Source organism: Halichoeres trimaculatus, unplaced genomic scaffold (genome assembly GCF_033239565.1).
Source record: "Halichoeres trimaculatus isolate MK-OKI-2021-1 unplaced genomic scaffold, fHalTri1.1 fHalTri1_scaffold_3, whole genome shotgun sequence".
NCBI lineage: Eukaryota > Metazoa > Chordata > Actinopteri > Labriformes > Labridae > Halichoeres > Halichoeres trimaculatus.
In genome coordinates this window covers 9,692,416-9,707,604 of record NW_027437181.1, presented here as the reverse complement: position 1 = coordinate 9,707,604, position 15,189 = coordinate 9,692,416, and the positions used below count along the sequence as shown (strand labels likewise).

Sequence of the window (15,189 nt, the reverse complement as noted above, 5' to 3'; positions counted from 1 at the left end):
CCTGCAGTTGTTTACAAGGAGCGTAATATTCTGATTATAAATGGTTTACAAGCCCTTAACAGAAATAAAATGCGTTTACCAAAGCTTGTAAAAACAGTCTGCTTTCATTCAAGCCCAACCCCTATTAGTAATGACTGACCTCTCCTCACTAAAATCTGAATCAGTCTTAAAACACAATCTGGCCCACCAATAACAAAACCCCAGTTAAACAAGATGTTAATGACAACCTGCACATTTACTCAGAGTGTAAGACACAACCACAAGGCCTGGAATGAGCGTATGATAGCCTCCAGTACCATAAAAATGTCTACATGAAAAACAAGCACAGCCCTGCACACAACCGTTTCTCATCACTCGACCAGTTAAGCTGCATTTCTCCACAAAACATTGTTGGTGGCTCACTGAGATCCTATAATCAGCATGGCAAAGAGATTTCCAGAGACTGCAAAAAGGACATCTTGGTACCGCCAAGGAAATTAGAAAAAAAATGTGTTGCTTCTTGGGCAAACTAATGCCAGAATTACAAATTAGATTTTTTTTAAGTTGTAGGAAGCTGGACCATCCCCCCAAAATAAAATGAAAGTGCATAAACATAATCATTCTTTGACTCACAGTCAGAGATATAAAAGTGATCACTGAAATACACCATAAAGTTCTGGTGTAAAGGCAACTGTATTTAGCATTATAATCAGTGAACACAACATAAAGAAAGAAAACACTAAACAATGTTCGGAAACCCTGAGCCATTTAGAAAAGTCTTGTCACGTACCTTGCTCCGAAGCCCCCCCTGGTGCCTGTGGGGGAGTCCAGGCTGTCTCCTGGCTTGGCTGGCCTGTCACGGTTCATTTGCTGCAGAATGGAGCTCAGCTCGGTGATGACAGTGTTCTTGGAGTCTGGTGTGGATGGAGGGCTGCGCAGCTCTGGGGGCTGATCGCCCCACAGCTTGGATGTCCTTTGAGTAGGAGTCCTAGGAGGTTCAGAGGATGAAGTAGGAGCAGGAGCCTGAGGCGGTGCCCCGTAGGACTCCGGGGGCTCCTCGATGAGAGCGTCATGGTAAAGTGATGTTCTGTTGATGACCGACTTGCCCTTGGGTTTGGGAGGAACAGGAGGCCGATCTACCAGGAAAGCGTGTCCATCTGCGGTGGCATAGAGGCTCTCCAGAGCACTGTCACAGAAGCCTCCTTCTGATGACAGCGTGGAGATGCTGGAAACGGTGCTGGTGGTCTCCATGTGCTGAGGATCCCCGCTACTGCGGCTGTCGACCTCCTCAATTCCCGAGTCACCCACCCCTGACTCTGTATCAGGTGGAGGAGGAGGGTACGATGGGGGCATGTTGTTAGCCACCCGTTTGTGCTGATCAGAGACAGGTGGAGGGGCATGGGCATGGTATGGGGGTAGAGGAGGTCCCCCATTCCGTCTCTGATGATGAAGCATCTCTGCAATGGCACTAGCCTGGTCGTCAGGTATGTCAATACTGTTGGCGAATTCAAGAGGTGGCGGTAGGGGATCTGAGAATTCAAACTCCTCATCAATATCAACTGAAGCCAAGGGGGGAGGAGGGATCCTGAATGGCAGTTTCACCGGTTCATCTAACGACTCACCCAAAGGAATGCTCCTCCTCCGTGATGAGGGCGGCTGAGGATTGGACAGAGTTGCTTTCAAAGGATCTGGTTGGTTGGGGTCCTTCAGCTCTGATGGCCTGTTGCTGTCCTGCCCCTCCCCTTCTTGATTATTTACCTTGTTGTTTGGATCAGTGCTGGTGTGGACCATCAACAGCCCAGCTGTCTTAGGCTGTGAAGTGTCAGCAACATCTGCCGGTGCACTTTTCCTCTCCTCAACTGCCTTGTGCTGCCGTTCTTCCCGTGCACCATCAGACTCGTATTTCTGCTCCGTCATCTGTCTCTGCAGGCCACCTCGGCCCGGTCGGCCCATTGTTGCGGTTGAAATTGCAGCAAAACTTGTCTCGATCCCAGAGCGTAGTTTGGTGTCAATGAACAGCGGTTGATTGAGGTCTGGTTTGTGACTGGACTGAATGGGAAGAGACTGGGCTTCATGCTTGGATGTTTGCTGAACCTGAGGAGGGTTTTGTGTCTGATTCTGAGGATGGTTCTGTTGTTCCTTCATGGCACGGTCACGAGCTGCCAGGGCAAGAGCCAGTGGAGAATTAGGGTCCAAGGGCTTGCCAGTGACAGGGTGGAGGTAGGTCCCATTGGCGCGGTAGTGGCTCTTAGGTGGGGTGGATGGGAGACTCACAGGACTGTCCAGGTTTGGACACTGGCCCGTCCTTGTGTTTAGAGGCTCTCGTACCACTGTGGGCTCAGGTGTGTTGAAGTCAGTCATATTTCCACTCCCACCCCCGACAGGTCTTCCTAGCTGTGCTGCAGGAGGGGGAGCCAATATCCTTCTAAGTCGCTCATCGCTACTGAACATGCCTTCATCGATTGACTTTGACTGGCGAAGGCGAGGGGTTGGCGTCGGACTACTGAACTCGTCATCCCCAATGTCTATTGACTGGAAAGCAATAGAGTGCTTTTTTGCTTCTAGCCTCTTCTCTCGATCCCGAACTGCTCCAGCAATTGCTGCAGCGAAAGGATTGTTTAGGGACATTGGATCTTCAGGACGCAAACCTCCAATTCCACCCATATTCGACGTAAGAGGTGGATGTTCAGGGGTAGTGGGCTCGATCTCCATACTGCTACCCTGGCTGCTCTTGCCGCTGCTGCTGGTGGAGGGCTCCTTGACGATGATGGTGGGGATTGGGATGGAGGAACAAGTTCGCTCTACTGGTGTAGTGGGCATCGAAACTGGACCCGAGGGGCTTGCTGGCACGTGTTTCTCGGGACTGTCCTCAACATTAGACTGCTTTACTAACATGCCCTTCCTTCGGGCTGGTTTGGCTGGAATATACAGAGTCTTATTGCCCACTTCAGAGTAAGGGTTCTCTGGCACCGGTGTGCGCCCTCGTATACGTGTGCTCTCAAACTGCTCTGAGCTTTGCCGAAAGTATCCACGCCTTAGCGTACCAACATCTCGGCTAATGGTTGTCACCGCATTGGGCGAGTTCCCGGTGAAGCTGGGCCGTGTGGTGCCATAGTTTTTGGACACAGGGCCAGAGTTGTATCCTGGTGGTGAAGGGGGTGAAATGGCCGGAGGAGGGGGGATGTCCTCTGAGGTGTCAGGCATAGAGAGACTACGGGAGAACTTGAGCAAGGGAGGAGTGAGGTATCCCTGTTTGTCATCCTCTGTACCTGAAATGAAGCAGAAAGAAAAATTATCTCAGTACCTCAGGGTCACATCCCCATTTTACTATTTCAAGCACAGCCTCCTTTCTCCACAAGAAATGTCACATATATTCTTACAAGCTCATTTTAAACCTCTATTTATCAGACCTGGGGCCTCCCGAAATTTCAAGAGACCAATTAGAAAAGAAAAGTGGCTGATCATGAGGTGTTGGATGCAGAATAAGTGGTATTTCCTGGTGACTCTTTTGATGAATTGGTGAGCATTTGGTGATTCATCTCACTGAGGAAAGTTTGCAGAGACTGCTTGTTTGGCTCAGCTTCATCCTCACTTTTATACCTCGCTTATTTCTTTTAACTTGATGAGGACAAAAGTGCCTTGCTTAGGGGCTCTTAATTAATGAGTGACACAATTGAGTTCGGAGCAGAGAGCGTTTCCCAGGGGTGACTTTTCCCTACAAATGAGAGAAAGCTTAAAGTGCTGTGATTGCAGTAGTTTCAAGAAAAGACAAACATTTTTACTTAAAATAATGATGGCATTGCAAATCAAAGGAGCTGTGAGTAACATTAGCCTGCATGACGTCCCTCCAGTTCAGCAGTCAGGGTTAGGTTTCAGCATAGGCTTAATGACCAATATTATCGCCTGAAAGCACTCTGCTGACTAATTTATCTATAATTAGCTTTAATATAGCTGCAGTGCACCGAGCAACTCCTCAGAGCATTAATAGAATATTACGACAAGCTGAAAGCACAAGGTACTGCACATGCAGCTCACATCTCAAGTTGACACACACATTTGAAGAGTGAGTGTGTAATCATCATACCTATGGACTTCTGCTTCTTCATCGTGCCCTTCTCAGGTATCCCCAGGAAGGCTCCAGGTACGGTGGGCGGCACCACAGCGACTCCCTGGCGGTCGTGATATGTGGACTGCAAAGTAGAGGTTTGTTAATGATTTTTCCATTAACACACGGTGCTTTATTAGCTCCCTGCAGCCTCTGTTGAGGCCGACGCTTACAGGATGTTGTTTCAGTTATGCATCATCTTAACGCCCCGTGAAACAAACTGCTGCATAAATCTGATCATGAGGGACTTAATTTGTGGAGCGGCTATAAACACACTCTAACTTAAACACATTTAAAATTAATATCAAACACAGAAACACAAATGAGGGCCCAACAGTTTGCCACTGCACTGATAAATCACATAAAAAGTTTGTCTCATGTATGTTCTCTTTAAGGGCTAGAGGATTTCTTTCAGAGATAGAATCAAGATGATTTCTTCCAGTTGGTTTATTCAACTTGAGATTTTGGAAGGTAGATTAAGGAAAAATAACAAGTTTTGCAATGGAAAATGGGCAGAGCATAGAAAAGAAGCATCATGGGAAAAAGAATTGGCATGCCAACACATCATTATCCTGTAATAGAGCAGTGAGATCCAGAGAAATGTTTTATTCGAAATCAGTGCTCATACCTGCAAACATTGGGTTTTCTTGGTTATCAGAAAATGGCCAATACCCAGCATTCCTGCCAACATTTAACCCTAAATTATGAGTACTAGCTGCCAGCAGCAAGGAAAGGAAATGACTGGCACGAGGCAGAACAAGATCTTGGGGCACATTTCTTCTTCTGGCCTGTTTTTTGACAAAAGAGCTGCAGTAGTATGGAGTAGACTGATTAGCCTGCCGCTGCCTAGTTTGGCTGCTAGGTCTTGTGAAATAGAGGTAAAAGCCGAAGAAAAAACAAGTCAGAAGTACCACAGGATACTAGGTTATAGCAGGGGTCTCAAAATTTCAGGCACACATGGCCTACCACTTGATGTTGTTTCATTGCCTTGTTAGCTTATCAGCCTGGTCAGCTGTCGGGACCATAGACTGTATATAGAGTGGACAACGTGGCTCCGCCATTTACCATTGTATGGTTTTGTAGCCAAAATTCTCCCATCACAGGTGCAGCTATTGAAGCAGTTGTGCAGCTAGTCTGCACAGTAGAGACTGTGAGGGATTCTGGGAGAATCTGAGTGGAGCTAAGTGACAAAAATAATGATTATTATTTTCTTTCAAGAGTCTCATCACTCCTTGACTCTACCTCCCGACATATTTTACAATCCCCGAAAAAAAACACAAGAACGGCAGCTGTCAATTATCGTTAAACGTTATGTAAAGCCTAGTTTTTAACCTCGTATAACTAATGAAAACGAAACTTTTCAGAAAAAAAAGGGACTTGAATACAAGGCAGCCAAATGATATTCAAATCACCACAGCAATCGGACATATGAAACATTTCTAGGAGGTGTACTAATTTTTTTAAACTTGGCCACAGCTCATCTGGAATGACTGGAGAGCCAGATTTTTTAACCTATACTGCAGCCAGTCATCAGAGGGAGCAGTTTTTGTGGTGACCTCACTTCGAGCTGAGCAAGAGGACATCCATTTTTTTACATAGACGATGGTCAGGACCAGGAAAAAAATATCTACATTCCTGAGTTGACCCCGAACACAGTGTAATCACAGTGTGAAACTAAACACAAAACAAACATTTGTCATGCTGCCTATCCCTGTAAAATATTGCTAAAGCAAGATATTGCTTTCAAAGGCCAGAAGGAAGGCTGAGGTCAGGCACAGCTTTATCATACTTCTCTAATACCAAGAGTTAACTTTTGCCCAAATCAGTGATATTTTTTATCGTCTTTTATTCATTCATTTACTATAATCTGAATGACAAAAGAATTAAACAATATATTTTTTTAATCTTATGTTCAGCATATTTCTTTTTAATTGTGTTTCCGGAAGTTGGTTTTTAAGTATTTTAATTTAAAATGGAGCATTTTCTTCCTGTTTTAACATAGTAATGCTTCTCAAAGGCTTATTTCTAGATTACTTGTCAAGTAAAATGAACATCCTGAATGGATAATTCCACAAGTCTTAAGAAAATTTCTCATCAAATTTAGTGTTTTTATCTCATCTTTAGGCTCTCCTTTTTAGCAGTGTGAGTTTAGACTCAGCTGACTCTAAGAAGAATTTTTTGGTTTGTTTTGGTGTCTTACATTCATATCTGTGGGTGTCACTAAACAGCGGCTGGACGGGCGTGGTTTGATCGTGGCAATCTTCATATCGACAGGTGAGGCCTTCTGAGCATGTGTCATCTCTTCGACTTTATCTGAAAAACAAACAAAGCAGAAATTTATCAGCTAGAACACAGAGGGGAGGTCTTAACTTATGAAGCCTAAATACGGTTCTCATCGGCCAAACGCAAGCTAATCATTCACAGTGGCGCCTCCCTGTGTTTCCATACTGAGTTGCGGATGAAACTAAAACAGAAAAAAACATTGAAAGAAATTCTTCGTTTAGGGGGAACAGAAGGACTCTGATGAAATGTGTTGGGTGTATCCAGCCTTACAAGCCGTGCAAGCTCTTTTTCCAAACAGCAGACTCAGCAGCATCATCCAGCTCTCAGGGTCGTCCTTTCATTAAATGTGAGGTAAGCGATGGATGTGACGTCTGTCAAGCTTGCCGTTGGCTTCCTCAGTCTCAGTTTTGTTGTGAGAAAGGTGTTAACGGCAAATTTGTCAGAACTAAACTTCCCTCTGGTGTGTGATGATGCCATAGGATCGAGGCCACCTGAAGAGATCCGCTCAGAGAAGCTACATGCTAGCCCTGATCTAGCCTCGTACTGCGACACCTGCGCGGCTAGCTCTGCCTGTCTCAGGTGTGAAAAAGCTTCCATGCATTTGGGGGAGTGATTACTTAGAGTGACTTGGAAAACAATCCTCTTCTTCTGCGCATCTACACACAGAGGAGAGGAGTGGGGGAGGGGGAGAGGGGGGAGGAAAGGGGGAGGAAAGGAGCGTCAATGACCTCAAGAGCTAAAACACACACATAAACACAAAAAAACACACAAACACAGAAGCAGAAAACAATGCACATTTCCTCTCTCTTTCTGTTTCTCCGTCCGTCTCCGTTTTGGTTTGCAGCACATCAGACAACATGCAACACGGTTACCCTGGAAACCTATCTGTGAGTGAAACATTTCCTGGAATAAACCTCCCCGTCCCCGCACTCACACACGCACACAGTGACATACACAAGCCTGCATCACAAGAGAGAAAAAAAAAGAAGGCAGCACATGGAAAACAGAAATACGACAGCAAGCTTTTTAGGTCAGGTGGAAAGAACAAACATTGACTTACAGCAGCAGCGTTTGGATTGTTTGGGGCATTTCTCCTCACTAATACACCTTTACACCCACATGTACACACAGGTAAAATGACGTGTGACTCTAATAAAGCGTCTGTGGCTGTCTGAAGTTTGAGTGTGATGCTGGATCTGCCTGCGTGAAAAGGTTAGGAAGCTCTCTGAGGTGAACAACCTGTTTTTTGACTCAGAAGTGTCAGTGAAACATGTCTACGTGGACACAGAAACATGCAGCAGGAAACATTTCTTTACATCCATTCTCACATGATATCAATCATTGATTCTGAAGCAGATTTCAAAGTGAACACGTCGTTTTTGGTTCTCCCAAAGTACATTCAAAAGAGACTGCTGCATGATTCATGCTTTTCTGCAGTAATCAATGTGAACGATGGAGAAGTTCTGAGCAATATGTTTACAATATAAGATGATTATCATGTTGAGCACAATGTTAATTACAATTACAGCTGAGAGCCTTTCATTTGTTTCTGAGCAGGAGAGAAGGGGCGGAAAAATGGAGCAGGAGAGTGACAGATTGCAGAAGTGACTTTAAACTACTGGGGGGGTTTGAGGAGGCTGAGGTGTGGTTAAGAGCTGGACTCCACACATTTGAGGGTTATTTGGACAACCCAGTCACAGCATTCATCACTTGTGGAAGCAAACTAGGCCTCGAATCTGTCCTGAAATTGTCTGGTGTGGCCACCTGAGTGAAAATTTTCCTGGTGAATTTGTTGTCAGTGGTAGGAGTCCCTCCTTCGATACTGTTTTTGACTAAGAACCCTGAGAGACATGTTTATTATAAATGATTGTACAATGTTACGGCAATAGGATTTCATTTATTTTTTTGAATTTGCAACTGAAATATTTCAGCGTGGTTTGTGGTTTCACAATCAAATCAGACTTAATATGAGCCACGTTCACCATACTACAACAATTCAGACGACGCCTGAAGTGCTGAAGAGAATAAAATCTGCCAAAGAGGAAAGAAAGATTTACTTGTTTAGTTTCTTGATTGAGACATTATTCTTCTCTCAATAAATGAAGTTAGTGCAAATTCATGCGGGAGATGGAAGTCATACACCTAGCTGTGATCAGCTGACAGGCTGATGTTCAATCACTAATCCCAACCCCTCTCAACCAATCACAGCGTGTGTCTAACAATGAGGAGGTGGGATTAATGCCACCTTTTTGCAACCCAGCTGCTGCTGTCTTGATAATTCCTCCTCCACCCCAGCCTCCTATTAAGACTCTACATATGTATCTTATTAATCTGTATGAATCCTATTAAATCTGTATGTAATTATTTGGGGGTTTTGCTATGCATTCCCTGGAAAGCTCGAGCAGGCTGCTTGGCTAACCCAGGGAGTACTCTGAAAAGCTGAGCTTTGACGCCAATTCTAAATTGTGATGCACTGATATGAAAATTTTGGCCGGTAACCGATATTTACCAATATCAATATTGGTGAAAAAAAAACAATCTTGGATGATGTGTCGAGGTAGTTCAGAGAGAAAGAGTGGCACAATCGTGAGAAAAGACGGCCATGAAGGAGATCAAAGGATGGAGTGCCGAAGATGAAAGGCCAATACCGATATTGATACCAAGATATTGACATAACTGTTTTCATTTGGCAAAAAATGGTTCAGATCTATGATTAAAGTGTTTCTGATTGAAAATAAAAAAGCACACTATTCTAACCCCATTGGCCTTTCTTTACTCTTCAATTCAGGTGTCATTTTGTCTTTTTATTTGTTCAAATGAAATGTTTTTCTGAACTTGTTGGTGAAAGTGGCTCAAATTATTTAATCTTTTTTACTATAAGTGATACTTGCTTGGATTTGAGTGTACGCAGTGTGAATGCAAACTGACAGCCTGTTGATCAATTCATTGGCTGTTTCCTCGCTTAGAGGCAGCCGGATGGAATCCAAGACGGATTACGTCACAGCCGGGATCAGATGTTGACCTCCTTAAATTTGCAAATGTGACCTACCTACTTTTCTTAGACATCTAGAATGCATGGCATTATTCCTTTTTAAATATCACCGTTTGGTTTGAACACAACAGAATAACTGGCAGACGACAGACAACTGGACTGTGTCATTTCAGTTCATCCTGAGCGATTTTCAGAGCACAAACACAGCAACGAATTGCAACTCCAAAGATAAAAGTTTATCAGTGCTCCTCAGCTGTGTTTTTAAGGTCACTGTGACTTTCTGAGTCAGAATCATCACAGTGTTTTTGGCCCACTGCGCTCGCTCCGTGACGTGTTTGGAGTGTTTTCATGAAGAGAAGGAGGAGGGATGAAACAGTCCAAGAGTCACGTTAGTAATTCCGACTGTTTACACACATTTTCATAAAGTGGCTCCAGTTTTGGCTGACATTTGTGAAAAAAAAAAAAAACTGTCATCAGAGTAATCTCTAAGCAGAAGAAATCAATGTGAACAAATTTACAGAGAAGCTTACACATCTTTACAACATTAAAGCATGCAACAACATCAAGAACAGGATGGAGTTCAACACAGCTGCTGTCGAAACACGTCGTAAGTCATGCAGGTACGGAGAATGTCACAGTGGTCGGGTCCTTAAATTAAAACCAAATACAAAGCCGGCTACTGAAATCTGATCACAGTGAAGAGGAGTGAGGGAGGTATGTGACATAAATCAACCATTGAGCAGACTGAAACATGCCTACAGTAACTTACCACCTTTCTTTTTCCTTAGAGTGGCTTTAGGGGTGACAGAAAAACATCTCTGAGTCTTCAAACACACAACCAGCCAAAAACTTCTCCCGCACAGGAACCAAAACTTACTGGCCTTGCATCTTTTTTTAAGTTTTGCAGCAAGTTTTCAGTCACTGTGTTTTGAATCTATTTAAATGTATCCTACGGCAGCTCGGTGCATCCAGTAATTTACATTCAGATATTAAAACACAAATGCACTTAAGGCCTTACAGCAGCTCGATTACAGCTATGAATATATAAAATAAAGAATGAATGCAAATGTGTCAAATAAGCAGCTCTGGAGGAAACCTGCTGACAGGAGGTGTTTTTCCTCAGTCAGCAGTGTGTGCAGTTCATTCCTGCTCCTGTCATCTCTTTACTCATTCACCTCTCAGCTCTCTGCTCTTTGTGCACCTTTGACACGAAGCACGGAGCTGCAATTACAGATCGATCCGCGAGTGTGTAAAGTCACAACGATGCACACACACATATCCTGCAGCTGACGAAGACTCCACCGTCAGCTGATCTGTTTTGTAATCTTTGATCATTCGTTTCACTTCATGTCCGTACTGAGTCTCTGTGATGATCCAGGGTGATGGTTTAAGTCTTGCGTTTTCGTAACTGGTGCCTACAACTCTTCAATATGTAATGAAACAAACATTAAAAATGGAAACTGATGAAAAAATAATATCATCACACTTTGAGTTAAGTCTACACCTACATGATGGGTGCAATGTCTGATGTGTGTGTAGTTTGACATTGCACTGAAATCAAAGAATGCATCTCGACTCTGACTTGAAGTATTTTCCATCAGCTGTTCTGCAGGTTTTAGATAACACCTGTGCTCCGAGGAAGTTCCTCCTGAGTCTGAAATCAATCCAAAGACCTTCATTACCAACATTAAATTGGCACCAATTCATGTCAGAGAAGACCACATCTGGCTATCAAAATGATTTTAAAGGCATAAAAATGACACCCAGGTGTCGTCTAACAGGTGAAATGTACACGTTGAGGGAGTGAGGGTTGCAGGTTTTGGATAAAATCAAACTGAGACAGTTTCCGACTTTTGGAATGCAAATACTGGAATTGCTCCCAACATCAACAACAAAATGTTTTGATGGATACTACGTCTGAGAGGGAATCAATAAATCTTTGCAATTAACCTCTACATGGCAAAAACTGAGATCTAAGCAAGTCTCATTAGACTTAATATGAGGCTCATTCACCTGACAAAAATATCAGAGTGCAATCACTGTTTTAAATTTGGAGTGGCAGTAGCTCAGTCTATTGGGACTTGGTTTGGCAACCAGCTCAAGTCCCAGTATTGACCAAAAGGAAAACTGGGCTGGTAGCTTGAGAGTTGCTGGTACATTTTCTGAGCACTGCTGAGGTGCCAAAGGCAGCTCCCTCTGCACTCTGCATCATTGGGGCTTTAAGAAGATGGTTTTACTTTAAAGGTTGAGATCACAGCAGAAGAAGTCACTTTTTTGATACTGTTTAAGACTAAAACCTACAGAGAGCTGATCGTACCAAAGTGTGATAATAAAACATTTTTCCATGTATTTCAAAGCCAAATTATTCAGCATTGGTTTCAGTCTCAATGTTCTACATCTAAACCAAAAAGTCTTTTTGAGTCAAAACATCCTATCAGGCTGAATACGAGCCAGAAAAATGAGGTTTTTTTTCAAGATGTTAAAAGACAAAGATGACGAGTCATAAAATCTGTATAGGGTAAGAAAAATATTACTTGTTTAATTTTTTGTTATTATTCTTGTCTCAAAAAACTGAGACAGTGCAATTTTCTGACCTCACTGGCCATTTTCTACAAGTAATTCAGGCATCATTTTTGTATAAAAGAAATTCTGTCAATTGTCAGGTGGATGTGGCTTCACTAAAGCCTAAAAAGACATCTTCAACAGAAAGTAAGACACAAACACTTGCTAAGAATTGAGTTTTTTGCAGTGTTGATAAAAGCTGACAGCCTTCTGATTGAATCATTAAATTACCTCTAGCAGCTGCCTTGCTCTGCACTCTCCATTAGTTCTTGTTCATTAAGTATTTTTTGTATGAAGCATTGTCTTTAAGCAAAAAAAATCAATAAATCCAGGGTGAAAATCTCACTTTCTTCCATGGGAATTAATGAAAAGTGTATCATCCTGAAAGACAAAAATGAATGCTGAAGTGCCTGTGAAGAGGCAAAAAAAAGATTGACAAAAAAACAAAAAATATTCTGACCCCATTGAAGGCATTCTTTACTCTGTACACACAATTAAGTATTTTTCTCTTTCAAAATCTTGAAATATAACAAATTTTGCTGGACTTTTCAGGTGAAACCTGAAATATCAGGGATGCTGAAGCTTATCTCCTGAATTAGGGGCAAAACAAAGTGCTGCAAAACTCTGGCGTTTAATGTCACTAGTGTGCTCCTCTTTGTGAATTACACCTTGAGATAGAGAAGACACTTACAACAAATGATGTCCAGTACTTAATATCACTGTTTAAATAGTACACGCTGAATCTGTTCATTCTGTTTTAGATGCAGACCGTCTCCAGATGTTTACAGAGTGAGAAACAAAGGATGCACATTAACCTTTTCAGATAAACATCCAGATAATTGTTCTGCCTTTCTTTGCACTATGCCAGAGCTGCATTATGTTGCACTACAAATGATGCTTCAAAGGTAACAATAGATGCCATTTCACCAGGGGTTAACCAGGGCTGAAACCTCAGGGAGAAGTGGTAATTAGCAGAGAAAAGAAGCTTCCAATCCGTCGTATGATGTTTTCATTTCTCATGAGACATTAGAAGTTGTAGGCTTTGGTTTGCTCACCCACTTTACTTCAACTCTCATCTTGTTTCAATCACTGTTTTAAGTTACACCTCCTCTCTTCTCTGCATATTTTACCTCCTGGCCTCCCTCTCTCCTATCAGAGGCCTGCTCAGCACCTCTGTGGCCTCCTGCTCATGTCTCTCAAAGCGCTGACTTTGACTGCAGCACACAGAGGCTCCTCTGCGGTGGTGCTCATTAAACAGACTCATTACACAGATATAAAACCACAGAGCACATGTAAAAACAGATACTATCCTACTGACGCTGTATTTTGGACTCATTTGCTCCTTTTAGCCACGACAAACGCTCATGTGCAGAAGTAGAGCCCTTCATGCAGAATGCCAAAATGCGAGCGATGAAGAGGAATGAGACGTTCTTTTTTTAGGAGTCAAACTAAAGCAGGATGATGAGAACTGAAGTTGCATCAGCCGGAACAAAAGCGTCATTCAGCCGACGGATGCTGCACGGAAGCAAAATGGATGGCAGAAGGTTATGCAGCATTAACTGCTTACCTTTATCCACTACAGAGAGATTAAACCACAATGTGAAGAAGGAGATAGAGGAGAAGGAAACGGTGTTAGAGATAAAACCCTAATGAGGCTGGGAGAAGAAGTCAAACCAGGATTTCCTTACCGAGTTCCTCCAGTTCAGACGTCATGGACTTGGAGCGCATGGACAGGGCCGTGGTGGGGGCTCTCTTTGGTGGGGGAGGAGCTGTGGGAACAAAGGTTGAAGATTCACAATTTTTTTTCATTCTTCAATTCTTTTCTTTTTTGTAACTTTCTTTGTATTTGTTTTTTTTACAGTTATAAAACAATCAATTAGAAAAAAGAAAACTAAAAACAGGGGAAATATTTCAAGTTGCAAGGATTCAGAAGGGTCCTCTTTCAGAAACTTTCTTTTTAATTTCTAAATGTTTTAGTTTGTCAGTTACCCCATTTAACCTGACATTTTATGATACAAAAAATTCTAAATCTACTTGTTCAAACCTTAGCTGAAGTTTCATAAACCACTAAGGTTTTCCTTCTATTAGCTGATGTCAGGATACAGAGGTTGGTGAGGTTGGTGAGGTTAGCTAAAAAAAAGAAACCTCTGCCCACCTTAGATAAGCAAGTTTTTGAGACTGTCACAGAGTTAAACACGACTCCGCTTCTGGGGAATTGTCTGATTTCTAGCCCAAATATTTACATACGGCAGTTTTTTTTTTATTTCTAAGATGGCTTGACTGAAATCCAGGATTTCCTGGTGGCAAGATTACAGGAAGTCAAATATTTCTTCATGGACACTCCTGAGATCAAATCTACTTCCATCAGGTTAAAAAAAGGAACAAACAAAGAAAAATAGATTATGAGTCTACCTTATTAAAATAATTGCAATTATGAAGTACTTAGTTGAGGTTCTAAGATAAAGAGTCAAAATTTTGAGATACTAAGAAGAAAAGATAAGTTAATGGCAGGTAATGAAAATGAAATATCACAAGTATGAGTGAAAGTTAAAACTATGAGATTCTTATATTTGTGAGGTAGAAGACTCACAATTATGACATAAAAAGTAAAAAAAATGAGGTAAAAAAAATTACAACCGTATAATAATATAATATAGGTGGAATTAGGGGGCACTAAGTCCATTTTTTTGAGATGAAAAGTCAAAATATTGTGACAAAAAGCAAAGATGCATTAAAGGCTCAGTTATAAGAAAAAAATGTGAAATTATGAGGCACTAAGTCTGAATTATGAGATGAAAATTTCAAAGGTTTGGGATCAAAAGATGTACATTTGAGGAAATTTATGAGATTATAATCAAAATACTGAGACGGTAAGACTAACTTAAGAGCCTTCATGCTAAAATTATGAGAGAAAGAAAGTTAAAACAAGTAGATACTGAATTGAGAGATAAAGGAGTAAGGCAAAATACAGAGATTATAAATTGAAAATGAGGTTAATTAGATAAAATTCCTAACTATGAGATACTGGATAGAGATTATGAGACAGACGAAGTCATATAATAACATGGGAATGAATGGTGGGGCCTTAAAAGGCTCAGTATCTCATTTTGTTTGCTCCTTGTATAAACTGTCTGACACAAATTTGTATACATTTTTTGTATATATTTGAATTTTATTTTATCCTAAAGTAACATAATAATCTTAGGGTTGGTTAGTCCTGACCGTAACCCTATGTGTGTCAGATATTTACCAACCTGCTTTCATATTA

At 42.0% G+C, this 15,189-nt stretch overlaps 1 protein-coding gene across 1 annotated transcript in view; it reads right to left on the bottom strand.

Annotated features, from left to right (window-relative positions):
• Positions 1-15,189, bottom strand: part of LOC141788046 (SH3 and multiple ankyrin repeat domains protein 2-like) — a 290,879-nt gene that overhangs the window by 21,236 nt on the left and 254,454 nt on the right. Inside the window, exons 20-25 of the mRNA XM_074666864.1 lie at positions 13,610-13,690; positions 10,129-10,152; positions 6,985-7,023; positions 6,285-6,397; positions 4,064-4,169; positions 770-3,248 (exon numbers count right to left, since the gene is read on the bottom strand). Coding sequence (XP_074522965.1) covers positions 770-3,248; positions 4,064-4,169; positions 6,285-6,397; positions 6,985-7,023; positions 10,129-10,152; positions 13,610-13,690 — 2,842 coding nt within the window. The remainder of the gene's footprint in view (positions 1-769; positions 3,249-4,063; positions 4,170-6,284; positions 6,398-6,984; positions 7,024-10,128; positions 10,153-13,609; positions 13,691-15,189) is intronic.